Raw genomic sequence first — 27,748 nt, 5'->3', positions numbered from 1 at the left:
CTCTTGCTGTAGGAAATGTGACTTGTTTGCTTTGCGCCGGTTTTCGCGTCGGGTGCTTGCAGATGTGTGGAGACTTCTCTACAGTCGCGACTGCCACTTGCTGAACCTTTCCTTCGCGACGGAAATGTGACTTCTTCCGCTCGTGAACATCCGCCAATTGACAGATCGACCTACGGACATAATGCCGACCCCACCGCCGGCTCTTATGAGTAAGATTAGTCGCTACAAGGCATCTTCAACGCGCGAGAGACTTGTCTTAGACATCGTTGTACCTCCTACTGACTACTTTCGGTAGTGGCGCAGGCAGATGCCATCGGCCGCAAAATGCGTCCTCGCCACATGCACACCGGACGCAAGAAACGACGCCTTGACGAGAAGATGCCGCCCGAAAACGATCTTGGCGAATCTTCCGATACAAACGACGGCGAAACCGACAACGAGGACTGGACGGAGCTCGGCCTCGAGACGATGCGGCGGGCATCGTTATCTGCTCGTAGCGCTTCAACTGAAAGTAACCGCAAGCGCTCCCTTCCGTATACTGGGTGCCACGCCGCTCGGACCGGGATAGGAAGTCTGAAACCTCATGCGCCGAGACGTTCAAACCCTTTAACTCACATAGATGAACGCATCAGGCAAGGGCAGCGCCTCAAAGGAGATGAAGTCGCCATTCCCACACGGTCGGAGAATAATTCCGGCGCGAGCAGAGACCTGCAACAACCAGCTAGCAATAGCGCATTTTACTCTAGTCTTGAAGCAAATGCGGACATATCGTGTGAAGGACCACCCACGCAGATGATTTTCGGCGGTCCATCAAATGAACCCCCTGCGGATGCCGCTCAACCCACGCCAATGGATGTTGATGTTGACGCTATGAATCGCGCAGAGCCACGCTTCAGTCAATCCGCAGAAGTGGACGCCGAGATTGCAGCAATCACAAAATGTGACCAACCAATCGAGCTTTCGTTGCAGTGGCCTTACATCAAAGAACCAGACGTGAGCGAGATATCCTGCCTTTCGGGTGCACCGGCAGAAACAGTACTCTACTATCAACAGGAAGCCCTGCGAGTGTATTACAGTGAAAACGCATTTGAATGCATCTTCCACACACCATTGATCAAGGTATGACGAGAAAGGTCCCCAGCCGTAGCAACACATAGTTGACATCTTGCAGTTTCTGCGCCAGTTGCCCAGAGAGTACTTGAAGTCTCTCAAGCCAGGATCAGTCCGGCTCTCCAACAAGCTAAGTCACTTGGGATTCGTGCACCGAGCACTGCAGGACTTCAATACACGCAATGCAGAAGGACTTCGCCCTGACGTAGCGCTTGTTCCGATTACCGTCGAGGGTGAAGCGGACGATGTTTGGATCAGCTGGAACAACGTCGATGACTACGATGGCATACGTGGCGGCTGGGCTGCAGGTCAAGGCAAAGTAGCTAAGAGACGAAGGCATCCTGATGGTACACATAACGAGTGTGAGGACGACGAGCTTTACACTTAGCCAGGTGTCAGGTGTTCTTGTGGTTTTTATCGGAACCAGGACACTCTATCAGCAACGCGCACCGAGAAGCCACAGTCAAAGTATTGGGTCGCCATGGGAAGACTTGTCTCGTGTATCACTAATACGCTTACAGGCGGTTACATGCACCTTTCGTGGCTTGCAGCAGGTGTGCGTGACGTCTCAGCAGACGACCGATTTCGGGGCTCCGACATCGCCCGACCACGAACAAGACCCGCGCCACGTCCCTCACAACAAGACTTCGCAGCGATTGCCCACTTCATCAAACAAACACACTTTTCGGCATCGATATGACAGGCTTCTTGGATCTCCCTGCTGAGCTGCGCAACCGCGTATATGAACTGTTAATCGCGCACAATCAACTCATCACCCTTTCCAGGACTGTTGGCCAAGCCAACAAGTCTCCTTATCAACAGAATGGCCCCGCGTATCAAGATCATGAAGCAGTTCTACCACGACTACCAGCATTAGCCGCAGTCAATCAGCAAGTGCGCACCGAGAGCCTTGCTATCTTTTATGGCAGCAACACTTTCACATCGTGAGTAATTCGAGGAATGTCAAACATCAAACCCAGCTGACCGACAAATCAGCCACACCGTCACTTGTACGCACGTCTTTTTGAAAAACCTGGATAAACAATCTCTCACCCTACTGCGCGATGTGCGCTGCACGACATACCAGATCAGCGCCGTCCAGCAGATTCTCATTCCCAAGCTCACGAAACTGGTCGAGGTTTACGGCAAAGGGTATTTGAGCGCTCACGCGGCCAAAGTTCCGCTCCGGACCAAACGCGTTGGAACGGGAGGAAGCGATGAGAACTTTGAAGTCTCTTGGGTGAGTTTGGCTGAGCTAGGGGTATGGGAGCGGGATCCGAGGGACATTGATATGGTGAGGAAGAGGACGCTTTTGAGTGGCTATTAGCCTTGGTGCGGCGTCAGATGCTAGTGAGTATTGATCTCGAACAGTCCACGCTCGTTCGACCAGGTCTTGTCCTGCGATCTGGCACCTTGGACTTTGGCTTGAGTTGCGAGATGGCAGCGAGAGCCAACCCTGGTTGCCGACTCGTCTCAGTCGTATGAATTGGCAGATCTCGACTACATGAGCTTCACATACAGCAAGAGAAATAGCCGGCACGCTGTGCAACTCTCCTCGTCCTCCGAGACCGTCATGAAGCTCAAATCCACGCACTCCCATCTCGGCCATTGGTCCTGGTCACTCACGAACGCATGACGAAAGAATCCTCTCAGTTTAACAATTCAATCTTCTGATTAGCAGTGCCTAGCCGTGGATACCTCTGAATGCAACTACCTCTGAGTGCAAGCGCCTAACGAGATTGGCTCTCGATCCATTGAAAGCTTTGCTGATTTGCTTAGCGCCCTGTGGTCGCACCTAGACGTAGTTGCATCCAGAGGTATGCGCGGTCACCCGTCGCGAATGCTCTATTAGCTCGGCGAAGGTGCTAGTTGCTCGTGGGCCTTTGCGTTCATGTCTCGGAAATGGTGCAGTGGAAATGTTTGTGCTCGGTACATTTCTGAAACCTCTGGCAAAGTTGGCCCTTGGTCTTTAAATGCGTCTGAGATTGCGCTTGCGCTCTTCACTCCTGCCCTCAATTTCCTCTGGAATACTCACTGCCATGTCGAGTGCCCCGATCATGCTAAGTACACTGGAATCACTGCCAACTGAGCTTTTGGACCGCATAGTCGACCTAACTGCGCCACCATTTCATGATCGATCAGATCAAGCATACAAGCAGTGCATTGGAACCTTCAGAGCCATCAGTCAAACTTCTCGAACCTTATCGCCAGTCGGCCAGTCCCATCTGTACAGATTCATCAGAACACCAGAACTCGGAGGCAAGATTCAGCTACTGCTTCGCACCTTGAGCAGCTCCCCACAACTTGCAGATATGGTCAAAGAATTGCTTGTGCGCCCGTCTCGTGGCTCATCTCCGTGCATGCCGCTCGATCGGCTGGAGATCTGCTGGGAAGCAACGGAGCGAAACTTCGGGGTGGGAGTGAGAACGACCATGGCCAACGCTACATTCAACCCGAGACGCAGTTGTCGAACGTGGGAAATAGTCATGCTCGCCGCGCTGACTAACAGAATCAGGACGCTGGTCCACTACTTTGATCCGCCCTACGAGGTAGAGATGGAGCAATGCCGAAAGTGTCCTGACATGACACAAATTCTCGAGTCGATGCTTTCAACACCAAGCACTCAGGTGACCAAATATACCAATTTGTCCGACGTTCGTATCGTTGGAAACAGTCAGCGAGATCGTGGTCCTGCATTCAAGTCGGCATTGGCACCGGTGATGCAGCGACCTAAAGTCACCAATCTTGTCGGGACTGCGATCAGATCTGAATTCGAGCACAACGCGTCGGTAAATCAGCCGTCAGCTTCCAGTATTTCCAGACTGAGTCTCCGGAAATGTCTATTGAATGGGCGAGATATCTCTCGATTGATCACGGGTTGTAGAGCTTTGGACAAGGTGTCGATCAGCTGGTCTCGAGGACTGGGTCATGCCGTTGACCCATGTGCACTACTCGCGGCTGTACAGCAGCATCACTCAAGTTTGAAGACGCTGACATTCCGTGGTTCGACGACGACTGCAGCACCGATCTCTCCAATGAACCAGTCAAGAGTCTTCGCGCACGGCCTAAGCAACTTCGCATGTCTGACTTCGTTGACCATCGACGAGACTCTTCTCTCCTACGGTGCACACTGTACGACGGACGATGGACACATTGAGTTAGCACTGAATCTACCGGCTTCTCTGACTTCCCTCACTATGCGCAGCCCGCAAGATTTGCGCGCACTACCGACTATTCTTCGAGCTGTGTGTAGCAGCATACCCGAACACCTAAAACATTTCAAGATCATGTTTCGCCCAAACGAATATTACGACTTGCGCATGTGCCTCTCGCCGACGAAGAGACCGAGGCCTGGAGGCCCTCTGCAGTGGACCATCAATCGAAGCTCTGAACAGAGCGCACAGGGAGTGAGACTCGTCAGATTCCATTGCTGGAAGAAGTATCATCCTCTCGCAACGTCCATGAAAGACATCATTCAACTGGCAGACAGCGGAGGTATTGAAAAGGTGGTCGATTACCTTCGCGTTCGTGATCCTGAGAATCCATGCCGGTGCATCGTATGCAGCCCTTACCTCCCTTACCCTCTAGTTCCACGCATGGGATTCATTCCGATCCCTGCATTTCAGACGAATTGATGACTGGTATGGCATTCTACAGCTGGAACAGCAGGCTCAGGTGGCTGTGCTTAGAATTTGCAAGCCTGAAGGATATCAAGAAACGCACAGTTGGTCGATCTGTGCAAGTTCAGAGCATACTCGAAGACATTTCATGAGGGGATCGAAGGTATCTGGTGTGCGTGGCGCTTATGTAAAGTAGAGCAAGTCAGGCAGAGTCAGGATCGCACACGCTTCGAAGCAATACTATTGCATTGAAGTTTCTTGTCAGATGCGGCGGTCCTTGAACATTGCATCAACCAGAGATGTGGTGTCGAGAAACTTGGGTAAGCTCTGCCACTACTGTACGCCAATGTCACCATTCCCCGCTGACGTATGCTGTATACACACTGAAGACCGCGGCTTCTCTGGAACGTGCATGTGCCCGGATTCTCGTCTATACATTACGCTGCCTCGTTTCACGTCTTCTGCAGACCATTGTCTTGTTGAAACTCACTCGCAACGAAACTGATATCTAAGCACTAAATCTAATCATCCGAGTCCGCTAAGGACTAATTAAGTCATGGACAAGTGGAAGAAGCGTCTGTCCAGTGCCATCGACCAAGGTCGAGCTGGTATGTAAACGGACTTCATCAGTCAAAATTGTAAGTACTGATCCAAACACAGCATTAGACAAGCGTAACTCTCAAGGCACGGCTTCATCTTCGAACTATCCTGGACAACAGCAACCACTTCAGGGCAATTCCCCGCCCAATGCACCACAAGGGCAACCAGCCGGCCCTCCCCAAGGTCAAGATCAACCGGTACGAGCAAATCCAGGCTCTGGGCCCATAATCCCCAAGACGAAACGTGAACCCGAGATCCTAGGCTTGGTCGGAGATCCAAGTCTCAACCGTGACAGCGGAGGTTCTGTACGATTTGGCGATCGTCTTCTCTGGACGTATCGCGATACTCAGTTATGCAACTCTGATGGCAGCGTCAACATGCTTCCCATCATCACCAGTACAGCTTCTTGGTCCGACTACGAGTCCGATGGAAGGCCAAAGATAGAGCGTGGCAGAGATCCACTCAACTCTGTTGTTCTCCGGCAATATGGAAAGAACAGCCACGATGAAAGCTTCTTCCCGTCACCTGGCAAACATCTCTGTCATTCGCCGGCAGGCAATAGGGATGATGGGACGAGAATTGCGCTGTGGCCTAACCAGCCACCTCTTGTGACGTCTGAGACCAATGATGGGAATACCATGGCTTATACTTGGGTGCCTGCAGCTCATATCAATCAAAGTCTTGGTGTGGAGACGGAGAACCCTTCGACTATACTCTACAAGACGGAATATCATCCTTCTCGCTTCCATGGCCGAGACAGTCTCCCGAAGACCAAGATTGTAGCCGAGCAATTCTGGAAGCAAGGCGAGATTGCATATGGTGCGTACGGCACGCTCGTTCACAACGGGTATGCCTGGCTTTGGGGACAGTGGGACCACAAGACTGCGCTCGCCCGTGTTCGACCTCACGAGGTAGAGAATCGCGGCGCCTACGAGTACTGGGTCCACGGACAATGGACACGAGATATGCCAAAGCTCGGTCAAGACGGTATCGAGATCCAGAATGCGAATGCTGGAGGCCAGGGAACGTATTTCTTCAACAAGCATTGGAATGCTTATACCTGGATCGGAGGTGACATCTTCCCTGGTGCTGAGACGTATGTCTGTACTGCACCTGAGCCTCAAGGACCGTGGACACAGGCTGTGCAGATCTATACAGGTAAAGCAGAATGAACTTCGTGTCAAGTATGAAGTGATACTGACATGGAAGATAGGTCCTCGTGGCAATCATGCTCTCGGTGCATATTCTGTCCAGGCACATCCAGATATGGTGCCGAGAAATTCGACGAAGAATGAGATGTACATTACGTACACGAAGAATGATGAGGCGCAGAAGGGAGAGATTGCTGGGTATACTACGCCCTTGGTTTATGTTGAGTTTGAATGATTTGAACTGGGGGCGTGTTTCTGTCCGGCTCGTGGGGTGAAATCAATTTGTCCTTATGAAAAAGTGATGATTGAGAGCTGCATGTCAGTAGAAGGCAATGCGTGCACGCGTGAAGCTTTCATGTAATGGTTCCAAGTAGTGAATTGAACAAGATCAACGAGATTGATGGTATGTTGTTTGTAATCGTGAATGTTGCTGTGGCCACAAGTGATGGCATACTGCCAAGACTTTCACGCCGCCGAGGCGGGCAGGGTCTCGTGCTTGCGACTCGGGCCAGATGATCAGACTCGGACATCACGTACACCTCTACGCATTAGTCCGAATTTTGGCCAGGTTGGAACTCTGACTGCTACACTCACTCTGCGGCTTCACCGCGACCAAACGTCGCACAGCGCTGCGGGATCAGCGCCACATACAGCCCTCGTCGAGACCAAACGACCCACCCCTCCCGACCGGAGACACCTTCCAACATGGCACGCGAACAGGACAGCGATGTCCCTCAACCAGGGCCCGCGACATTATCTTCTCATGCCGGGCCAGACGAATGGCTCGAGCAGGCGAAGTTGTGCCGCTACCTGCCCGAAGCCGACATGAAACGCCTCTGCGAGATCGTCAAAGAATGCCTCATGGAGGAGTCGAATATCCAACCTGTTGAGGCGCCCGTCACGGTCTGCGGTGATATCCACGGCCAATTCTACGATCTACTGGAGCTATTCAATGTAGCGGGTGGAATGCCAGGCGAAGTGGACCAACGCGCGGCAGAGAAGGCGGCGGCTGAAAGGGAGGCGACGAAGAAGGGAAAGAGGAGTAGTATGTCCTCTGGAACGACTGCCATCAGTGCTGCCGATATTGAGCCTCCGACACAAATCACAGACCCAAAGGTGAAGAGGAAGATGAAGAGGAGATTCCAGAGAGATAGTGCTTACACATCTGCGGCGAGTGAGGATGGGAGTCAGACTGGTGAGGAGGGCGAGGAAGAGAGAGGAAGAGTACGGAGCCGAAGTATGGGAGAGGCTGTAGACGATGGAGAGGATGTTGAAGACGATGTCTCAGACGACTCTGGACTGGGCGTCAGGAGTCCTGGGCCAAGTCGAAGCAAGAGCACGACGAAGAAGGCCGATCACGCGAACGGGATGCAGAATTTCGTCTTCCTTGGAGATTTTGTGGACCGAGGATACTTTTCTCTCGAGACATTTACATTGTTGATGTGTTTGAAAGCGAAGTGAGTATTTGCCCTGTGCATATATGGGTACAGAGAGCTAACACCACATTCAGATATCCAGATAAAGTCACGCTGGTTCGAGGGAACCATGAATCACGACAGATTACGCAAGTGTACGGCTTCTACGAAGAATGTCAACAGAAGTATGGCAACGCAAGTGTCTGGAAGTCTTGCTGCCAAGTTTTCGACTTTCTGGCTTTGGCAGCCATAATCGATGGCAAGGTACTGTGTGTGCACGGAGGTCTGTCACCCGAGATTCGAACACTCGATCAGATCCGCGTCGTGGCACGAGCACAGGAAATTCCGCATGAAGGCGCTTTCTGCGATCTTGTCTGGTCGGATCCGGAAGAGGTCGATACATGGGCGGTCTCACCTAGAGGTGCAGGTTGGCTATTCGGAGACAAAGTCTCTAGTGAAGTAAGTGTCTTCCCCTGCATTTGGGAAGCCCCCTCGTTGCTAATGCAGGAGCCAGTTTAACCACGTCAACGGCCTATCACTGATCGCTCGTGCCCATCAACTCGTCAACGAGGGCTACAAATACCATTTCGCCTCCCAAGATGTAGTAACAGTCTGGTCCGCGCCCAACTATTGCTACAGATGTGGCAACGTCGCCTCCATCATGACCCTTGGAGAGGATTTGGAGCCGGACTTCAAGATTTTCAGCGCTGTGCCCGATCATCGACGAGCCGTACCCGCCGGAAGGCAAGGAAGAGGAGAGTATTTCTTGTAAGCACAGCATGACTATGATGAGATATGAGAATCGGGGAACATACGAAGGTGGTATTAGTGCTTCTCAATGATACCTAAACTTTATGCAGACGGAACTCGACCTGAGAATGCATGGTCGGGCGAGGAATGGCACGCGCAGGCATGGTGGCGTTGTTTTTCACTTTTATGCTTACTTGCAGAGACCTGTACAATATGCGTGTGTGAGCTTTGCTCGGCATGATACCCTGGCAACATCTTTACACGGGACGAGAGTCACGACGATCACAGATTCGAGGTTTGGATTCCTCGTGAAGTGGCAACGTAACCACTCCTTTCTCGACCCTGCTGACATCTTTACGACTTACCGCGCAATGCACAAATTGAAGTCCACGGAACGCGTCACTGGCCAATATCAACGTGCGGGAATTGGGAAGTTGGCTTCACTTTGCAACGCGCTAGCGATCACTTGCCGCCTCAAGCCGCCTAATCTCAAACTTCAACCCTAGACACAAACACGAACGCAACATAGCAGTCATCATACCTGAACCTCCGCTCGCGACACAGAGATGAAGATCGGTTCATCGCAGCACGCCAAATCCAAAATAACCAAAACGGCACACGAAGATGCGCGCGCCAACGCCAACCTTTCCTTTGAACAAGAGTCAAATCACGTGCCACTGACTTCTCAATTCACTGCTTGGTTCGTGTCATTGGTTCGAGCAAAGAGCGGACCCACTCTACGTGACACGAGTCCCGCAGTTCTACTTGGGCTACTCCATCGACTCAGCTTTAACTACGTGCCAACAACAAACTTCGCGGTACTGCTCGGAGGTCACACATACGAGAGCGCAACCGCAATGGCAACCAAAGAAGACTCGCCGCAGACCGCGAGTCCGCCGAGCTTCTTCAAATTGCCTCCTGAATTGCGGAATCGCATCTACGAAGAAGCGTTCAACACCACAGTCACTCGCACTCGACGCGACAGAAGCCTCGTAGCAAGTGAAGGAAATCACGGCATCGTGCTCGCTTGCAAGCAAACCTACAGCGAAGCAATCGGACTCTGTTACAGCTGCAACACATTCAAGTTCTCGGGAGAGTCGGACGCCTTCTGGCTGGTTCAACTCTGCGTCGAGTGGCTGGGCGACATGTGGAGAGCACATCGCGGGATGATCGGACGCATCGAGCTCGACACGCTCTCGCTGGATATCGTGAAAGGACAATATCAAGAAGAGGCACGTAAGGACGCTGGAAGAGCAACTCGTGAAAAGTGCCTATCGAGCAGAATCGCCGACACCGCCTTCCACATGATCGAGACTGTTCATCGCCGCTTCGATCTGCGCATCGGGGTGCTCGAAGCTTCGATCATGAAGCAGACTAAGCCCGGCAATCTGAAGCGCTACGAGATCGTCTTCACGGATGCTCCGATTCGGGCTCTTGAGGATCATTGGAAGGTGGTCGATCAGTGTGTGGAGGGGTTGTGTACCCACGACCAGCATTACTGCCGCCGCACTCCTGAACCACATTGCGAAAAGTTCTGCAAGATCCCGAGCATCTGAGTGCAGGTGAACTCGGCATTACCCTTCAACAAGACTTGGGATAGGAGGTCGTATGAGTTTGTGGCATGCATCACGAAAGGCAACGCTGCGCTCACCTTGGCTACGCTTGTGACGATGCGGCGGTAGAGATTCAGGAAATTGCAAGTCAGTGGGACGGGGGGCTGGACATTGCGTTTTGCAGAATGCTGCCACGCTGCTTGAGCGTGAAGACAGCATCATTCAACCTTCGCACGGGTGGGGAGTCACCAGCAAGAGCGAGTCCTTATTCAAGTTGACAGTCACATGTAAATAATGCAATCAGACTTCGGCACGCGCTCACTTTCACTTGACAGCGCTCGGCGGCGGTTCTTCCATTACTTGCACTAACCTTCCAGTCACCTCCACCTCCAGCACTAGTCGGCAGCGTAACCAACACTTCATCAACCACTGCAAGTCGCAACACACCGACTCCAAGATGACAGCTCCAATCCCTTCGCTCGAGACTGATGGGGTCAAGCATGGGGCCTTAGCGACTGACGAGGCGTCCGAATCGCTGTCGCAACTCTCTGTCACTTCGGCTCAACTCGAGTCGTCGGACCAGGTTCTCCTTGACAGTGCCTTCAAGGCCACAATGGCAACAGTAACTCGAAAAGGCAAGCCGAATCGGAGAGCTCTCACGGCATCAAAAGAACACCGCAAGCGACCATCGTATTTCCTCAGACTACCACCGGAACTACGCAACCGGCTTTACGAGGAAGCTTTCAATACCACAGTGTCGTTCTCGCAGGGTTATAATCGTCCTCCAAGATGGTACAAAAACAACGGCATTGTACTCGCCTGCCGGCAAACCTACACAGAATCGATTGGGCTCTACTGCATCTGCCATACGTTCAACTTCTCAAGCTCAGGCCCTAAAGAAATGGCCAAATCCTGCGCCACGTGGCTTCGCAATATCAAGGGAGAACACCGAAAGCTCATTCAGCATATTGAACTCGACACGCTCTCGCAGTTCGTGGTGCGGTGGCACTATTTGGGTTATGCTGCAAGTATGGGTTACGCTGCAAGTGGCTGGTATGAACCACCTGATCGTGCGACACGCGTCTCACACTTGATTGCAGAAATTGCCCAGAAAACGATTGACATGGTTCATAGGATCACCGATGTGTCGTCCAAAGTGCTCAAGGCTTCGATCATCAAGCCAACCTGGTCTGTGGAGGAGGAATTTCCTTACGACATTGCTTATACTGCAACTCCGCTCGAGACTTTGGACGAACATTGGAAGAAGATGGACGAGCAAACTCGTAAGTTCTGTGATTCTCGCAGGAATTCTCGAGGGATCTCATTAACATCTTCTTTAGAACAACCTGGCGAATGGGAAGATCTCGATTCGTTCCAGCAGGGGGTCTGGGGTGGATGGCAATCAGAGGACATGCCGGACGAAGAGTACTTGCCGGACGAAGACGGATGGAACCATGGATGGATGGATGGCCAAGACTGTAAGTTCTGTGGCTTCTACGGGAAATTTTAAAGACAATCATTGACACCTCTTTATAGATCAAACTGGCGAGCTGATCGATCACACTCCCCTCCAGAGCGAAGATTGGGGTGGACTACTTCCAGAGCACGTGTCTGACCGGGACGAAGAGCTACATCTGAGGCCTTTTGCTGGCACTCTGGGGACGATGTGAAAGGAGTTTAGCACAACGCAAACTGGCATGGCGAGAGTGCGAGATGATCGCAGACTGCAGCTTGGTCGTGGTCGACAGCATCATTCGATGCTGTGCGTCAGTAGCCAGCGACGGGTTTGAATGGATGGAGAGCGAATATTCCCCAGGACTCGACAATCTGATGTGGAAGGAACGAGCGAACTTTGAGCATCAATTGAACACTTTTCTTCATTGATGTGGTTCATATCATTTCATGCCCCGATTTCTATTCATCAGTCATGTGCACCGTAATTCGTCTCATCGTCTTCACCTTCGTACAGCTTCGCTACGTATTCAGCGCGGACCCGTGAGTCCAGCCCGCAGCTTAGGCCTCTAGGAAACCCCACATCTAGATGAAGTCTCCACCTCCAAATCCCCCAAACGGGTTCGGCGGCCTCCCACCCATGCCAGCGCCACGAGGATGTCCCATTCCAGGCCCAAAAGGATCCTCGTACCTCGCACCAGGCGGCGCTTGTCCTCCGCGGCCACCTTGTTGCCCCTGGCCGGCGAATACTGGGTCATCGAATGTAGGATGCATCCCACCTCCACCAAAACCTCCACCCAGTCCAGGCCCTACACCGCCACGCATTGGATCATTCGGCCCCAGACCTTGCGGATACAAGTCTCGCTCTCCATATCTCCCCAAGCCACCTCCAGGCTGTCCCATCCCTCTCGGAGGCCGGTTCACCTCATACTCGTCCTCGAATCCAGGTATGGGGTCCGGCAAAGGTCCTCTCCTCGGAGGTTGTACAAGAGGATCTTGCAAAGGATAAGGTCGCGCAGGCGGATCTCGTTCTTCTCTCAGCGGATCATACTGCGGGTCATCTCGTTCCCGCCCAAGAGCAGGTTGTCTCCTACTCCCCTCTGCTGTCTGTTCCTGTGTCTCTTCGTACCCCTCCTGCACACCCGGTATCAACTTCTGAATCAGCTTTACCCGCATCAGCGACCCAAAATCACTGAGCCGTCCAACATTGATGAAACTCGCAATTATGGCTTCCTCTTTGGATGCGTCGTCTTGCGCCGATGTAAGTTCGAGTGGTAGATTCCCCGCGCTGATCCATTCTTCGACTTTCAATTCGATGGTATGTGTCTTGTCATCTCCCATGCCCATTCCCATAATAATCGCTTTATTACCCATTCGCGAGACTTTGACGAGGTACTCCATGCTGCTTTGTCTGTGCTTGTAGCGGAAAGCGTAGCTGCCACTTGATGCATTCCATTCTGATGGAAGAGGTTGCGGGGAGTCGTTGTCGGATGTGGCTTCTATGCGGTGATCTTCTCCGAGTCCTACGAGTCGGAAGCCAATGGCCAGCATGGAGGAGTGGGCTGCGAGTGCGATGGCATCGTATGCGTGTCGTAGCTGCGGAGATGCGTCCGGAGGGAAGCAAGCGAGGATGAGTTTCGAGATTGTGCCGCCAGACAGCGCGTTGATTGGTGAGGAGTCGGCCATGTCGGTATCTCTTGTTTGCGATTGAGTTTGTGGTTGTAGTTGTGTTCCAGAAGATGAGGATGGATTTATGTCTTGTTCAGCTGCATGTATGCACGTCACCACGCCTGCCTGATGGAAGTGGCTGAAGCTTCGGAGAGTTCGGATGTGCTTGGCATTTGTGGCGGTGCAATGTTATTGCCCTTGTCGGCGGCTTTCGCAAATCCTTTTCGACTACATCCTATCCTCCTACAGTAGCCTCCCGCATCGCCGCGGGGTATGACAAGATGGCAGCGTCTTCTACAATCTGCTGCTCGATGTCGACCTGGCGCTTGAGCGGATTGCACAGCTGACCTCGCAAATGCACCTGTCCGCCCGTGAACGAGTTTGAGCAGCATACAACAAGGTAAGCAACTAACCAGATTAATAACGTTACACGCCTATCCACCATTGCTCGCCTCATGCGTTGCTTGCCATTGATTTCATGCAAGCACACAGCAACATATCGAGCGTACAGAGAACGACGCTTAAAGGTACGCCTCTGCTCCAAGCGTTCTGCCGGAACCAGGAACGAGTAAGAGACTCAAACAACCAGCGCGACAGCCATGAGTCCACAATTCTCTCATTTTATACCTGCCAACACCTCAGCTTCGGAATCCAGCATTTGGGCCACCGCGATCAAGGAGGTAGCTGAAGCGCTGACTGTTGTCCAAGATGTACTGAGGAACATCTCTGTTGTGCTCGATCTTCTCATATGTCTGCCCTGGTCTGCCGAACAAATCCTGTTTAGTACGAAAGCGCTCAAGATTTGTGTCGGCGCGCTTATCGTCCAGCTTCGTTTCGTTCGAATGGGAGAAGTTCTCCGTTTCGGAGTGTACCTCGGCCACACTCGCGAAGCACGAGCTGCAGTGCCATGCTGCATCCCACAAATCGGTCTTATGCCTCCACCGGATAAAGGCAGAATAGAGTGGTATTCGTGATTGTTGGCCACCAATGCCATGGCGCAAGTCGACCGGCGAGAGTGTTTTCGCTAACCCGTGGAAGACGGTGGCCTGAGGATGAGCCCATTGTTCGCCGACATGTTGCCATTGAAAAGAGTGGTGGTAGAAGTGACTTCGCAAAGTCATTCGATCTGGAATATCGCAGCTCCGTAACACAGCAACAGTCTCCGGCTTGGGAATCTCGTCAACGTCGCCGACGATCAGCACGTCACCCTCTTTGGCTTCCATTTCCGAGAACATCAAGCTGGGGAACGCATTGTGTAGCAAGGCATTTCTCAAAAAGTCTTCGTGCGCCTGAATCGACTGGCCAATGCGCGGTTCGGGATCTTGAACTACGCGGTGGATGATCTTGTGGTGGAAATCACGAAATCTCGACCAGTGCTCCTGCAGGTATAGTGGCTTGTCAACACCCGTGAAGGTCACGTTGGACTCGACAATAATAAAGTAGTCGACGAAGGGGGCCAAGGTATTGAGCCGTATCTCCAGCCAGTCCAATTCAAGAGAGATCGAGAACAGGTCGTAGACCTTGCGGTGCGTCGTGGCGCCAGCCCGATATGGCCTGAAGTTGTATTGACGGCACAAGGACTCCACTCCGCCGGCAGCAGTAGAAAGCTCTGGAGTTCGATGTGGATTGTATTTGTGAATCAGTCGGCGCCGGGGAAGCAAATTATCCCTGCTGATCAGGAAGAGTAGTAGAAGTACTGTCGACGCTGCGAAGAGGCTGAAGCGTTTCGTCAATGCAGATGCCATCCTCGCGTGTCCTCATTGTCAGTTCAGCTTCTGAGCGCTGTTATGTCGTGACAGAGCGGGAGCTGAACATTGAACAGCGAAGTGCAATGCGCACGTTCGAAGTGACCCACGGAACGGTACATGTTCAGTAAACACGACTTTGAGTGACGGCGCGTGCCATCGCTGTTAGTGTTGAGCACCGCGCTTGCGACCAGGCAGCAAAGATTTTTGGAAAGTGCTCGTGTGACAGACACCCGGTGGCATGTTACGCGTCGCACCCGAATTGAGTTTGGTGCTTGCATGGGGTGAGAATGATCGCCAACTAACATCACAAGATCTGCATCAATTTTGCTAATAGATCAAAAGGAAGCGCTGCTAACATCTTGTAGACGCCAAACCGGTGTGAAGAAGACATTTCTCACCACGGCTGAATACCGTCCTTGCGAATGACCCTTCCCACATCCTCATCACGCTTGCCTTCTACCACGTCCTTGACAAAGTGTCCTCCGACGGCAGCATCAAGGGCACCCATCCGGAAAGAGGTCAGTACATCTGTTCAATCATGACATGCAACGTTCCGAGAACTCACCTGCTTCAACTTCTCCGGTCCAACGCCCGCGAGGCCCGTCGCCAAGAATCCAGGACTCACACCCCAGACCTTGACTCCATCTTTGCTCAAGATACGACTCCATTCACGCATCGCCATATTCAGACCCGTCTTCACAGTCCTGTACATCACAGCTGAGAATGGGGCCCGCGGCTTTGGCCAACCAGCTTCAGGACCACTGTTGATCGCCACGAAACCCGCATGATCCATTCTCAGAGTGTCGGCCAAGCTGGAAGTCCCGCTAGCGATGAAGAGTAGTCTCGGATCCGTGGACCTGACGAGCAGTGGCATGAACTCGTTGGTCATTACCATATTGCCGGCGACGTTGGTGTCCCAAGATTTGAGCCATCCTTGGCGAGAGCCGAGCTTCCCATCGAACTCTGCATCGTGGTTTGCACCTGCGTTGTTGACTAAGACGTCAAGGTGGCCGAACTGGGAGGCGACTTGGTCTCGTGCCGCTGTGATGGACTCGTCCGAGGAGATGTCCACCTGGACTAGGGAGAGCGAGCTCTTGCTGTCGGGAGTTTCTTGCTTGACACTGGCTATGGCATCTTCGCCTCTTTGTACATTGCGGCTGCCAATGACAATGTCGTAGGCTCTGTCGGAAGTGTATAAGGCTTTGACGATTTCGAGACCAAGGCCGGTATTTCCGCCTGTGATGAGGACGACTGTTTTCCCGGAAGCCATTTGTGCTGTCGAAATAGTTTCTCTGGACTGTATGTGAGGGTCTGGAATGCTCACTTGTCGCTGTTGCGTCTCTTGTGCATCAAGCTGGCTGCGAGCATATATCTCAGATCTATCGGCCGAGAGGGACCCGGAGGAGAGGGTATGCTACTTAAATCCGTCCCTGGCATACCCTGCTCTGCAAACATCAGATCTAGTCCCACAACAGACATACTCGCACCATGATTGCACCGTAGACCGGAGGTAGACATCGAGACGTAAATGTGTCCGTGGCAAGAAAGACATTGGTCCGTGTTTAGTACGCGTGAATTTCTTGGCAACACAAACAATGACTAAGCGACAACAAGATGTTGGAGGACAGAGTTTGATACAACGCGACCTCTCTTGCTACAGTTGGTCACGCGACTCCACGGGTACATCATGACTCCACGAGTACATCATTAATCAACGGTTGAAGGCGACACCGTTACATCCTTACACTTCGCGACTGCAGCGTCAACGCCACAGACTTCAATGATCATATGTGACAGAGTTAACCACAATTCTGTCAACAGTCCACGTCAAACCGCCATCAGCAGTCTTCAAATCTCCTCTCGTGTTGAAGGTCTCCTTCCATTTGGCAAAAGACGGATCTGGCGAATCAAGAACAATGGTGGTGTTGAGGTAGTCATGGCTCGAGACGTTGCCACACACCTCAAGCTGGCATTCGACTTGAGTACGGAATCCTACGCCGCGACCGGCAACTGCAGATTGTTAGTCATGCTACTCTCATCTGACATGACGATCATTGGGAGAAGGTATACCAAGGTTCAATTCATCATCCGTGACTGGAAGTTGGGAGATGATCTCGCCGTCCACGGAAAGAGTGTGGTCGTGCTTCTTGGTGACATCATCATAGGTGACTGTGAGCAGTGTAAGTATATGTTCGCCGGGAGGTTTGTGATCTGCGAGGAGAAACTTACTTTGGATCTTCAACTCTGCGCCGATGGGCACAGGCTTGTAGATGACGGAGTTCTGCTGATTGCCCAGCACCATCCGAGCGGATACGCACCAGTCTACCACATTTGGCCAGCACGGCGATCTTCAAAAACAAATCTGTCAGCATTGTGATGCTCTAATATCCAGGTTCATGGCCGGGAGGTGAACATACCGATCATCAAGCAAAGTCAAAGCAGTACCCGTCAAACTCGCATTTTCCTCCGTCCATAACTCAGGATAAATCTTAAGAAATCCTTTCTGAGTTGGATTGATGGGAGGTAGGACCAATGTCGTTGTCACTTGGCGAATGAACGGCTGATTTTCTCCCCATCCGACAAGCCAGTAGTGCGAGAAGACTTCTTCTGGAGGTGCGGCTTGCACGTGTGCTGAGAGCGCCGAGGCTGCGAGGAGTCCGAGGAAGGTCTTCATTTTGGCTTCTGTTTGTTCGTTGTTGAAAAAGAGGTGAAGAAGGTATTGCAAACAGGAAGGTGTTCTGCTCTCCAAGAGTCCAAGGCTCTAGCAGTTCCGCCGAATGCCGGTTTCAGTCATTTTGGGATGCCGGATTGGAAGCGGTCTAGAGCACGTTCATGATTAATAACCAAGATGGTGAGTCTGCGGCAAGTCAGTATTGTAAGTAGCAGCCAGCTTGCTCAAGAGCATGCCTTGAGAGGTAACAGAAGACGGCTTATGGTGAGCCGAAAGGCAAGGTAAGCCCCTGGTCATATTGGCTGACTAAAACGATCCTTGCAGGCGCGCAAAACATGCCCTTAGGTTTGGATACTGCGAACTGCTCAAGAGCTATTGAAGAGTGTCGGAGATGCTACTGTCAAGGTTTCTACGACCTGGAGACAACGTGTTCCGTCAAGGTATTTCTTCAACTTTGGAATGCGACCAGACGCAAAATCCGGCGGTGTCGATCAGTGATTCCACAAAGCATCTACGCCTCGAGAGCCACCAATGGACCGGGATCGTTCGGTACAGCGATCGATGTTTGCATGGCTGGAGGAACCACCTAGAGCCACTACACAGCTCAATCAGCACAGGATCGTCTCAAGCCAGCTCATGCTGGGGTCATACCACTTCACTGGCTCAACACTCTGCTCTGCCATTACCATTCCAATTCCCACCTCCACCTCCTCATCCGTTCACTACCTTTTTTAGATTCGCCTACTTCAGCTTGCAAATGCACTGGCAAGTCGATCCGCCATCGTCGTTGGCCGTCGTCATCTCAAAGGCCTCGTTCGGGTTTCGGCCGCATTTTGCGGCGCAGTTGGATTCAAGCGCATTACACGCGTCCAGTCCGCCATTCGAAAGCCAGTCGCAGTTGCGAGCGGGTGCGTCCAAGCCGATGGGGATGTAATCGCAGTTGCCGACGTATTCGCGGGCTGTGGCGGTGGCGGTGAAGAGGAGGGCGAGGGAGATGATCTTCATTTCCGATTGTTGTGAGGAGGAAGTTGTGTTTGGTGGTTGGTGTAAGGAGACCAAAAGTTTGAAATTTGTGTATAGTGGGTGAGATTCTTATACTTGTTAGTTTCCCGCAACGACTTCGGACAGCGCGGAGATGAAACCCGTGTCATCTTTGGCTGACTGCTTGATTTGTGAACATGTTTAAGGACGGTTGTTTCTCGCAACAATGTATAACCCTATATCAAGCATTGCTTGGATTAGGTATCCTGGAAGGCTGAGTGTGTGTATGAATGGCAGCACGTATGCGATGCAGCGGAACCTGATAAGCTGCGATATCATGTTCAGCGAGGCATGCAATCTTTACGCTTCTCGAATTGCTTGATGTACGATCTTCTTACTCTTTAAGCTGGCCTTGCGTCCATTGCAAGGTCTGCAACCATACTTGGCTGATCTGAGACCCTGTAAGCGCGCACATAGCGTGAGTATAGTATTCGATTTAGTCAATAAATACTGAGTAGCTTCGACCAGGTGTTACCTGACTCAGCAATGGGACCCTGGGAGGAGTTGGACTTCACTTGGTTACTTGAACGCTCAATTGTAAGTCGATACCTGTCATTTTATTCCAGAATTGCACTTGGCCTTATTCTTGAGTGCGGCAAATAGCCACCACTGGATGAAAGATGCACATGGTATATACTGTAAGAATTCGGTTAGCACTTCTTCGTCACTGAAAATCATGAATGCAACCTACCATTTTGTGGGTTGTGTTCTGGCGACTTCGAATTTCCCTTCGCTTGTGATATCTCATCGTTCCACTGTGCCCTTCTGATCCATATCCCATTCTAGCCCAACAACAGTCTTCACCATCCCCATCTAATTCAGCTTGCATCTGCAACGGCAAACACTGTTTCCGTCGTTCTCTGTGACAATCTGAAAGCCCGACTTGTCGTCCTGCGATCCAGCGCGGAAGCATGGCGACATGCAGTTTGGAACAAGGCCTTTACAAGCGTCCAGGCCGCCATTGTCTAGCCAGTCGCAGTTGTAGTAAGGCGCGTTTTGGCCGATAGGAGAGTAATCGCAGCCGCCGAAGTAGGGGTTTGGCTTTTGGGCGCCTTGGGCTGCGGCTAGGCCGGCGAGGAGGGAGGCGAGGAGGAAGCTCTTCATCTTGATGGGCGTGTTGTGTTTGGAAGTCGGCGGAGGAAAAGTATGCCAGAAGATCTTGTGCTTGTAGGTTGGTATGCGAGGTAGACTATGTATTTGAACCTCGCTGCGAGGTCCGCGCACAGGTTCTCGTATCATTGGCAGCCATTCTTGAAGTCTCGATGTCTAGGGGCGCTTGTTTCTCGCTACAAGGGACTGTTAGATCTAATTTTACATGAGGCGCAGAGTAGTCTGGGTCTTTTAGTTGTGAGCTTTGCGGTGAGTATTGTCCTTCGCGATGGTTCATCTTCGTACCTACTTCGGCCACCAGACTTCAAGATGTCCAACACTGCAGCAATCAGCAATCAGACTTCGTCTCCTGATTCTGTATTGACCTTGACCAAGACGAATCTTAGGTGGTCTCCATATTATCCACTTCGAGCCCTCGCTAATGTTAGACGGGGAGCTCACTAGGCACAAATGAAAGCCTCGGATTGGTACGGTCCGGTGGTCGCGCCGAATCCGAAGGCTGCCCACTCGGGGCTGGAAAGGAGATACGATCTTAGCACGGCCCGTAGAAGACGTTCACGTCCGTAGATTGGCGTCGGTGACTTGCCCGGTTCGTGACTTACGTATGCTCCGTCGAAAGCTGAAACTTAAGTCGAAAAGTGTCTCACAGCAAGGACGTCCAGTCTTGACATCGGGCTTCGGGAGTGAGTAAGCCAGAAAGTTATGGGACGACACCGGGAGCGCAAGAGCCACACATTGTTGACTTCCGTTGTCCAGCGACACTACTCTGCACCGCAAGCACATCTCTGGTGGTAGACCCGGCGCGAAAAATATTCTTGGTGAGCAATTTGGCGGAGAGCTGACCGCAGGTGGTAGCACAATTGCATACAGGAACTTTGTTTGCACGAATAGTATGCGACCATCCTATTTCCTTCGGCCTTCCTCCTCAGACGCTCCCAAAGAACTGAACATGAACCTTGCATTCCTGCAGAGCGTGCTTTAAATATTCTTAGGGTCGGCCAGAAATCAATCACGGAAGCTCCTCGGCGATGGTATTCTACTTTGCAAGCCTCTTACCCACTTCATCGCCACCCTTCGATTACAACTTCACTCGCAAGACTTTATGTCCCGTTGATCCAAGACGGACAAGGCATTCTTACTTTCAGCTGCCGGAGTTTCTGGTCATCGCTCCATCATCAAATCAATTGCTACAATTGGCCTCGGTCGCAGATGTGAAGATACATCCATTGTCCTGGTCAACACACTCATGGCCCTGAACACAGACATCGTCAAAATAATGCATACGTGATTGGCAGACGAGGAATTTGTCCTACCGGATTGCAAGAAGCTCCAGCGATCATAGTGTGATCATCGGATCTCTTCCTTGCACAGAAGCCACGAGGCCAGAGAGCTTTGTTTTCCGCATTTGCATTTGTAGTGCATTGATTCTATGCCACCGTAGAGTTAGATAATGCTCATCGACTTATGTGCCCTCTGGCGACAAGGGTTGACCGTACATAGGTCTCGACTTGGCCTTCTGCGCAAGCCAAGGCGGCTAGGAGAAATTGTACGGCTGCAACTGACAGTCCGAGCTTCATGATGAATGATAAATGCAAATAGTGGAGTGATGAAAGCCAGCAGTCAAGGTGGCGGCTTTTGCATTGATATACCTCTGGCCGAGTGCAAAATTTCTGGGCTTCGGGCAAATTGTGTAGTGTTGCTGAACTGTCAACTAAGATGCTCTAGATCGGCTCTCGGTTGCTATCTGAGACCTCCACGACCGATACGATAACTATCCGGCCATTGAAACAACTCGCAAAGCTCATCATCAATGCGGGATCCCACTATTGAGAGCACCACTGTTCTGGACCCAATCGCAAAGCAGCACAGCAGCGGAGTCGTTGCGGGCAACCACTTGACAGTAGGAGCAGACCATTTTGCTATCTCGAGGGTATGTCCCAACTTTGGAATACTGGCAATACAACTCACGGAAGAAGTAGCGGGATGGCGTACAGAAGGAACCTGATACGATTATCATTTACACTTGGTGCTAAGAACTACACAGGAGTCGTGCAACCTGGCCGACCTCGTGCTGCCCCACGAGAACAGCAAGCTGCCCTTGTGGCACCATCTGTGTCTGTAATTGCCCCTGTCACGCAGCGTTCGCCTTCGCCCCAACACTGACTGACCTTCACTATATGTCAACACTATGATGTTTGCCGGTGCTTCATCTAATTGCTCACCGACGCGCAAACTTGTACTGTAGCTCCAGCTCTACAAACGGTCTCCAGGCCGGCTCCGGGTCTGGTACTGGAGCCACAAGTGCCCTAGCAATCTGGGAGTCAGCTGTACTGTGCTTTGCATCGAAGTTTGGACGCTTTCGTGGACTGACTTCTAAAGCGGATGCGCACACAGCGAGGCAAAGTGCGAGGTAAAGTGATTTGAGCATTGTGCCGGCGGTGGTTTAGTGGAAAGAGGTTGTGTTGCTTTGAATACCATGACTGAAGCATCTGCCTATGACTGTTTATATACACGCAGGTTTTCTACAACTCCAAAGCGTCCAGACCGCTGAAAATGCCGCCCCGAGGAGATTCCAGCCGCGTGAATCGGTACATTTACCATCGTACGCGGATATTTCATTTCAATGGTCTGCCGTAAGCGCGAGAGTGATCCAGCTTACCGAACAAGTGATGGTCAAGTCACCCGGGAGAGAGCAGGTTCTGCGTTGGTCAACGAACTCGCCGGATGATTACATATCATCACCGCCAAGGCATATTACTGATCACTGCACATGCCTCTCATTTGTCTAGCCGTCGCTAGCAAGTCGAGGTCGCCCCTAAAAGTAATGAGCTGTCGATATCTTCAGGTCGGCCCGAATAAATGGAAAACGCCGTGCTGTTGTCCGGATCCGAAATCTCGTAGTACCACGCCTGGCAGTATGCTGCATGTTAGTTGGACAGCAGGAAGACGAGGTCAACGATGTGGTAAGAGCGAAGACGTTCCAGCTTGGCACAGGACACGATGAGTAAGCCATAAATGTCTGGGACGGATTCTTGCACAACAGGGAAGCACGGCAGCACCTTGCACTTCACAACCTGGCAACCTTCATCGCAAGCATATTTGCAGGATCCGAAAATTTGGCATCAACGTTCTGATGCTTTCGCCGGCATAGGGTCACTGAGGTCCAAGTGGCGAAGTGTACGATGTTAGTTGGTCAGGCCTCCCAGCCCGCAGGCGATCGCCGCGCTTGTCTCCGCAGCTCATCACTGTGCAGACGACACCATGCATTTGAGTTCAATAGTATGCGACCGGTGAGGTGGCAGAAGACAGCTCAATACACAGCTACATGGCAGCATTTTGCCTCTGCAACTCTTGCGCAGCAGAGCCGAGAAACCCGGCATCTTCTCTGACGAAGTTGAGGATGCATGAACAAGCTCGAGATGTCTGGTCGCCTCCTCCTATGGAAAATGCAAGCTCCCAGATTCGTCTACTTTGGATACATGCTGGTGACACGGGAGATGGAATCTGCTTTGACATATCTATTTGGAGGCTCGAAGACGCACCGGACTTTCGAGCAATTTCCTACACTTGGGGCTTGCCAGATCCAGCCGCCTTCGTCAGTATATACGGTGCGAGACTCTACACTGGTCCGGCCACAACAGAGTGTCGCGAAGGTCGTCAGAAACGTGTGCGAGAGAACGCTCGTTTCGCTCTTTGGCAAGCCAGGGTACACTATCCTGAGTCCTACATATGGATAGACTCCATCTGCATAAATCAAGATGACCTGACAGAGAAGACTGCGCAAGTGAGCATGATGGCAGAAATCTATGCGAAGGCTGTGGAGGTACTGGTATGCATAGGCCCAAGTGATGAGTCCAGTTATGCGATTGGTAAGGCTGCTCGGGATCCTGATGCTGTGCTCCGAAAAGTTAAAAACGGCGAAGATGGATTTGACTCATCGAAGATGCTACCACGCTTCAAATTGCCACAAGGACGCGCTGCAGTGCGTCAACTCGCCAAGCATTGGAATAAATTTTCGGCACGCGAGTACTTTTCTCGCCTTTGGGTGATTCAAGAACTGCACAGTGGCAGAGATCGACTCGCTGTATTGTGTGGGGAAGAGGTGCTGGGTTGGAATGACATAGTTGAGCTTCAATGGCGGTTAAAAAGTTGGGACCCAGAATTTGAGGACCAGAGCCTCAACAAAAGTTTTCTTGTGATTCCAAGGATTTCGAACACGATTTTTCGCCTGAATGGCATGATCTATATTGGGCGCGAGTCCAGTTTTAGCAGCCCAGGGTTCTTTTGGAGCGATCTGAGGCAATTTTCGTGCGAGGACGTCCGCGATCGCGTCTATGGTATTCTAGGCATCTTCGACTGGGACAGGACTGGCATCCGAAAACCTGTGCCCGATTATAAGATCTCTCTTTTGGATCTGGCAGTCAGTCTGTTACCGCGGACTGGAGATTGGAGGTTTCACCTGGTGGAGGAGCTCATAGACCTCCTGAAGTTAACCACACTTGACATACACAGCTTCCGTGAGCGTCTGAAGGCACCGCAGTATCTGGACCGGCCGATATCTTCGGCTCCCATAAGATGGCGGATGTATGTAAGCGGGATATGCCCAATCTATCATGATCAACGGGGCCGGCTCTGTATTGACATTTGTGACGGAATGCAGATTGGTTCCGTGAAAAAGGCGATACGTCGAATAAGATCTGTGGCCTGGAAATCCGGAAAACAGCACGTACCACTGCATTACAAGCTCAAGCAGGAGCCCGTACAAATATTCGCCGAAAACGCGGTAGCCGTGATTGCGTGGCCTGAAGCACAGCCCGGGGATATTCTAGTGAAAATGGCGCACCAATGCTTCATAATGCGCTCGATGGCATCCCGTGCTAGATTCCAAGTAGTTGGACACGCGGTTCGTGTTGGGTATTTTGCACTCAAGGAGTCCAATTCTTGGTCCTGTGATTGCTGGACGAACGGTCCTGAAACGGCAACAAAATTTGGTGGTCTGTTGCAACTTTCTTGTGCGGGTTTCAGCAGTGCAGATGCATTGCTGTTAGCAGCTTATAAACGTGAGGCGCTACACCCCCGTCGATTGCATGGCAGCGATGATATGGCTTCCCGCGTAGCGCGCTTTATGCTAAATATACCGGCGATTGGCTCTTGCCTTGAGGACACGACCCGCAAAGAGTGGGAAGCAGATCAGCTCATGACACCCATCAAAGATTCATGCACTGAACATGACGCTATGAGGTGCAACCAACTACGGCGAAGCCCGATCGAATTTGCGCTGGCAGCTGGCACTGGACCTACCCTGAGTACGGTCTACACGGGCGATAAAGAAAACACTACCTAGGAGAGAAAGCGACCTTCAATCCATTCGATGGGAGCGCAGCCTGCCGTTTTTCGAATCATGGGCCTTCCGCGGCAGCTCACGACCAAAGAATCGCGCCGCGTGTCGTCCTACCCAACACCTGTCCGACAGGGCTTGGAGCAGGGAAGATATCCTGCCAACGACGAACTGCTATAGGCGCACGAACGCCCCTCTCTCAGCAGCGCCTGCTGTTCAGGAAACCCAATCCCATTTCGTCCGACGCTCCCCTTGCCATTTGGTCGCGAGCCTCCCACTTGCCTGTCTGCCGCAGATGGAGAGGAACTCCCACTTGGAGTGATGAAACTCACCCTCGCTGGCGACTGCCGAAGCTCACTGACAACAGGAACGCCGTGATGCATTTCGGACAATGCTTCGCGCCTCCTTTTGAATGGTACTGGAGGCGTCTCGCTAGTCCCATCAGCAGCATGGGCTGAAATAGACGGGGCCATATTTCCACTGTCTTCACACATCGGGAACTCCTCTTGACGCATGATCAATCGCAAACTGCTGGCGCACATCGCTCGTAGCCTCGTGGGCAGGGAAGCGTGGACAGCGGACCGGAGCTACGCGGCAGCAGTTGCCATTGGAGGAGCCGAGGCGGCCGTGCTGCCTTCTGTGTCAACTTCTTCGTGGACCCAGGGGAACAGGAGGCGTCTGAATGTGCTTCTCGTTGCGCTTGCGCTTGGTTTAGTCCATGGAAGGCAGTCCTTGGGGTTGAAAGTTTGGGGATATACGCCAATAAGACTACAAAAGCCGATGGCGAACTCATTGGTGATCAGAGTTCCTTTGCACAATGATGCGTGGAATTCGAGGCCAGATGTCAGGATAATTATTGCTTTTTGGGCATTCAATGCGGCGTGAACATACTTCTACGAGAGCGTCCACCTGCCATTCGCCGAAGAAAGCCAAGGAACCCCTGAGAACTCGCTACATTGATATCGAGCGGAGTGACCTTACAAACGCTATGTCTAGTCTTGGACTTGGATTAGAACACTGATATCGCGAACGCGGGTGACCGATCGAATCTTTCCACGAGTCATTGTCTAGAAGATTCTGAATGAGCAACCCAAAAGCTCTTACCACTACGAAGCGTGTCTGGAGCACAGCGTTCCTATCATCCCTATGGGCAGAATGGCGAACTGTCGAACGAGTGGCAGGCTACATTTTCCAGTCTCGCACTCTGTCCACCAGATGCTACAGCTCAGCCCTGCGACTCCGTGAGAAAGGCAGATCCACAGTTCATCGAGTGGAGAACGTCTGCCATTTGACGAGGGATGGACGTCTAGCTAGCGGACGTGAAAATTGCTACTGTTCTCAATCCGACTCTCTTCGCGCCTCGAACCAACTCCGTTTCATTGCATGCCAGGTCTCCGTTCGGAGTGTGCGGCACCAATCGCCATGTCTCACTAAAAGACTCGGCTGTTCTCCATTCTGGAGGTAACACCTTCCATCAAGTACTCAATAGTGAGCTCAGTTCTCGACCACAGTGCCTCTCTCATTTCAGTCCTTGCTGCGAGACCTCAAGCCAAAATCGCGCGGCTCCTCTCCCCTCACGGGTTCCTCAGATTTCACCAACTCCTGCTCGTCAGCGGCGCCTTCCTCCTCTGTTTTGACAGCCTCGTCGTGTGCGTTTGCTTGTATCTGTTCCAATATCTCTTGCGACCCCCCTGCCCCATTATGTGCCGCCTGAGAAGGCAGAATCCCTTCTCCGCTCCTGTAGGATGGCAAGCTTGTCACGGCCCGTGACTCACGCTGCAAGCCGCCCGGACGGCCTCTCGCAGGTGCTGCAGTGTACCGAGAACCGCCCAAGAACTCACCTCTCGATAGAGGCTGTCTCATGTTGCGAGGAGCGCTGGGTGGTACACCAGCAGTCGCATTGGTGTGCATACGAGGCGGGATGCGAAATCCTTGCGCTGCGGGACGGGAGATTGTGCTACCTCCGTGACCATATGCACGTGTTCTGAGAGGAGCTGGAAGATCCCCAGCGTCTTCTTCCCCTCGCTTGCGTTTGTAGTCTTGCGTTGGATAGGATGTGCCGTTTTGCATGTTTCCGACTCCTGATCTTCCAAGTGGAAATCCTCGAGCTTGATTAGTGAAGGTTTGCGGCAATGGAGGAGGGAGTGGGCCCTGCAGAGGATGTGACCACTGGATGTGTCCTGTTGGACTGACATAGTAGTCTCTGTCGGCCTTGGAGTCGTGGAAACACTGCCATCCTCGCGGTAGCTGGCCTGTAGGTGGAGGAGCGATTGGTTGTGACTGGTGAGACGAGCGGCGTGACTCGACTCTTGCGCCAGACTCATTCCGAGGGTCAATACTCATCGCAGTGTTGCGCCCTCCTGGTACTTCATTTCCTGCAGGACTGCAGTTGCAGCCTTTTTTGCGGCACTCGGCGCAGCTACCAGGAACGTCGCAGAACAGGCGCAGTTGCGTACAGCGCTGGCAACTCGCGCGTGCAGTACGAGCTTTTGCTTTGCCTTTGGCCATGTTGTGGTTTTGT

At 52.1% G+C, this 27,748-nt stretch overlaps 14 protein-coding genes across 15 annotated transcripts; 7 read left to right on the top strand and 7 right to left on the bottom strand.

Moving 5' to 3' along the window:
* Positions 1-181: 181 nt before the first annotated feature.
* On the top strand, positions 182-1,498 carry CKM354_000450100 (uncharacterized protein; the record flags this gene model as incomplete). Of its 2 annotated transcripts, XM_044799738.1 has the most annotated exons (4): positions 182-209; positions 296-993; positions 1,054-1,119; positions 1,172-1,498. In XM_044799738.1, 4 exons carry the CDS (start codon positions 182-184, stop codon positions 1,496-1,498), a joined length of 1,119 nt encoding a protein of 372 aa, XP_044655673.1. The 2 variants fall into 2 exon arrangements, with proteins under 2 accessions (XP_044655673.1, XP_044655674.1); XM_044799739.1 differs by having other exon boundaries at positions 296-1,119.
* Positions 1,499-1,806: 308 nt separating this feature from the next.
* Positions 1,807-2,437, top strand: CKM354_000450000 (uncharacterized protein; the record flags this gene model as incomplete). Its single annotated transcript, XM_044799737.1, has 2 exons — positions 1,807-2,054; positions 2,107-2,437. 2 exons carry the CDS (start codon positions 1,807-1,809, stop codon positions 2,435-2,437), a joined length of 579 nt encoding a protein of 192 aa, XP_044655672.1.
* Positions 2,438-3,149: 712 nt separating this feature from the next.
* On the top strand, positions 3,150-4,745 carry CKM354_000449900 (uncharacterized protein; the record flags this gene model as incomplete). The annotated part of the gene is made up of 1 exon (XM_044799736.1): positions 3,150-4,745. The coding sequence occupies one exon, from the start codon at positions 3,150-3,152 to the stop codon at positions 4,743-4,745; it is 1,596 nt and encodes a 531-aa protein (XP_044655671.1).
* Positions 4,746-5,286: 541 nt separating this feature from the next.
* Positions 5,287-6,716, top strand: CKM354_000449800 (uncharacterized protein; the record flags this gene model as incomplete). Its single annotated transcript, XM_044799735.1, has 3 exons — positions 5,287-5,338; positions 5,391-6,488; positions 6,544-6,716. The coding sequence occupies 3 exons, from the start codon at positions 5,287-5,289 to the stop codon at positions 6,714-6,716; spliced, it is 1,323 nt and encodes a 440-aa protein (XP_044655670.1).
* Positions 6,717-7,186: 470 nt separating this feature from the next.
* CKM354_000449700 (type 2A-related serine/threonine-protein phosphatase SIT4) lies at positions 7,187-8,668 on the top strand (the record flags this gene model as incomplete). The annotated part of the gene is made up of 3 exons (XM_044799734.1): positions 7,187-7,938; positions 7,992-8,355; positions 8,411-8,668. 3 exons carry the CDS (start codon positions 7,187-7,189, stop codon positions 8,666-8,668), a joined length of 1,374 nt encoding a protein of 457 aa, XP_044655669.1.
* Positions 8,669-9,212: 544 nt separating this feature from the next.
* On the top strand, positions 9,213-10,202 carry CKM354_000449600 (uncharacterized protein; the record flags this gene model as incomplete). Its single annotated transcript, XM_044799733.1, has 1 exon — positions 9,213-10,202. One exon carries the CDS (start codon positions 9,213-9,215, stop codon positions 10,200-10,202), a length of 990 nt encoding a protein of 329 aa, XP_044655668.1.
* A 454-nt stretch (positions 10,203-10,656) lies between these two features.
* Positions 10,657-11,869, top strand: CKM354_000449500 (uncharacterized protein; the record flags this gene model as incomplete). The annotated part of the gene is made up of 3 exons (XM_044799732.1): positions 10,657-11,482; positions 11,540-11,677; positions 11,736-11,869. 3 exons carry the CDS (start codon positions 10,657-10,659, stop codon positions 11,867-11,869), a joined length of 1,098 nt encoding a protein of 365 aa, XP_044655667.1.
* A 367-nt stretch (positions 11,870-12,236) lies between these two features.
* CKM354_000449400 (uncharacterized protein) lies at positions 12,237-13,337 on the bottom strand (the record flags this gene model as incomplete). The annotated part of the gene is made up of 1 exon (XM_044799731.1): positions 12,237-13,337. One exon carries the CDS (start codon positions 13,335-13,337, stop codon positions 12,237-12,239), a length of 1,101 nt encoding a protein of 366 aa, XP_044655666.1.
* A 620-nt stretch (positions 13,338-13,957) lies between these two features.
* On the bottom strand, positions 13,958-15,064 carry CKM354_000449300 (uncharacterized protein; the record flags this gene model as incomplete). The annotated part of the gene is made up of 1 exon (XM_044799730.1): positions 13,958-15,064. One exon carries the CDS (start codon positions 15,062-15,064, stop codon positions 13,958-13,960), a length of 1,107 nt encoding a protein of 368 aa, XP_044655665.1.
* Positions 15,065-15,461: 397 nt separating this feature from the next.
* Positions 15,462-16,337, bottom strand: CKM354_000449200 (uncharacterized protein; the record flags this gene model as incomplete). Its single annotated transcript, XM_044799729.1, has 2 exons — positions 15,462-15,533; positions 15,633-16,337. The coding sequence occupies 2 exons, from the start codon at positions 16,335-16,337 to the stop codon at positions 15,462-15,464; spliced, it is 777 nt and encodes a 258-aa protein (XP_044655664.1).
* Positions 16,338-16,844: 507 nt separating this feature from the next.
* On the bottom strand, positions 16,845-17,741 carry CKM354_000449100 (uncharacterized protein; the record flags this gene model as incomplete). The annotated part of the gene is made up of 4 exons (XM_044799728.1): positions 16,845-17,077; positions 17,138-17,236; positions 17,297-17,415; positions 17,485-17,741. The coding sequence occupies 4 exons, from the start codon at positions 17,739-17,741 to the stop codon at positions 16,845-16,847; spliced, it is 708 nt and encodes a 235-aa protein (XP_044655663.1).
* Positions 17,742-18,479: 738 nt separating this feature from the next.
* CKM354_000449000 (uncharacterized protein) lies at positions 18,480-18,743 on the bottom strand (the record flags this gene model as incomplete). The annotated part of the gene is made up of 1 exon (XM_044799727.1): positions 18,480-18,743. One exon carries the CDS (start codon positions 18,741-18,743, stop codon positions 18,480-18,482), a length of 264 nt encoding a protein of 87 aa, XP_044655662.1.
* An 849-nt stretch (positions 18,744-19,592) lies between these two features.
* Positions 19,593-20,018, bottom strand: CKM354_000448900 (uncharacterized protein; the record flags this gene model as incomplete). Its single annotated transcript, XM_044799726.1, has 1 exon — positions 19,593-20,018. The coding sequence occupies one exon, from the start codon at positions 20,016-20,018 to the stop codon at positions 19,593-19,595; it is 426 nt and encodes a 141-aa protein (XP_044655661.1).
* Positions 20,019-26,751: 6,733 nt separating this feature from the next.
* Positions 26,752-27,735, bottom strand: CKM354_000448800 (uncharacterized protein; the record flags this gene model as incomplete). The annotated part of the gene is made up of 1 exon (XM_044799725.1): positions 26,752-27,735. The coding sequence occupies one exon, from the start codon at positions 27,733-27,735 to the stop codon at positions 26,752-26,754; it is 984 nt and encodes a 327-aa protein (XP_044655660.1).
* Positions 27,736-27,748: the final 13 nt, after the last annotated feature.

Source organism: Cercospora kikuchii (genome assembly GCF_019650295.1).
Source record: "Cercospora kikuchii DNA, contig_00003, whole genome shotgun sequence".
Lineage (NCBI taxonomy): Eukaryota > Fungi > Ascomycota > Dothideomycetes > Mycosphaerellales > Mycosphaerellaceae > Cercospora > Cercospora kikuchii.
This window is presented reverse-complemented; position numbering and strand designations above follow the sequence as displayed.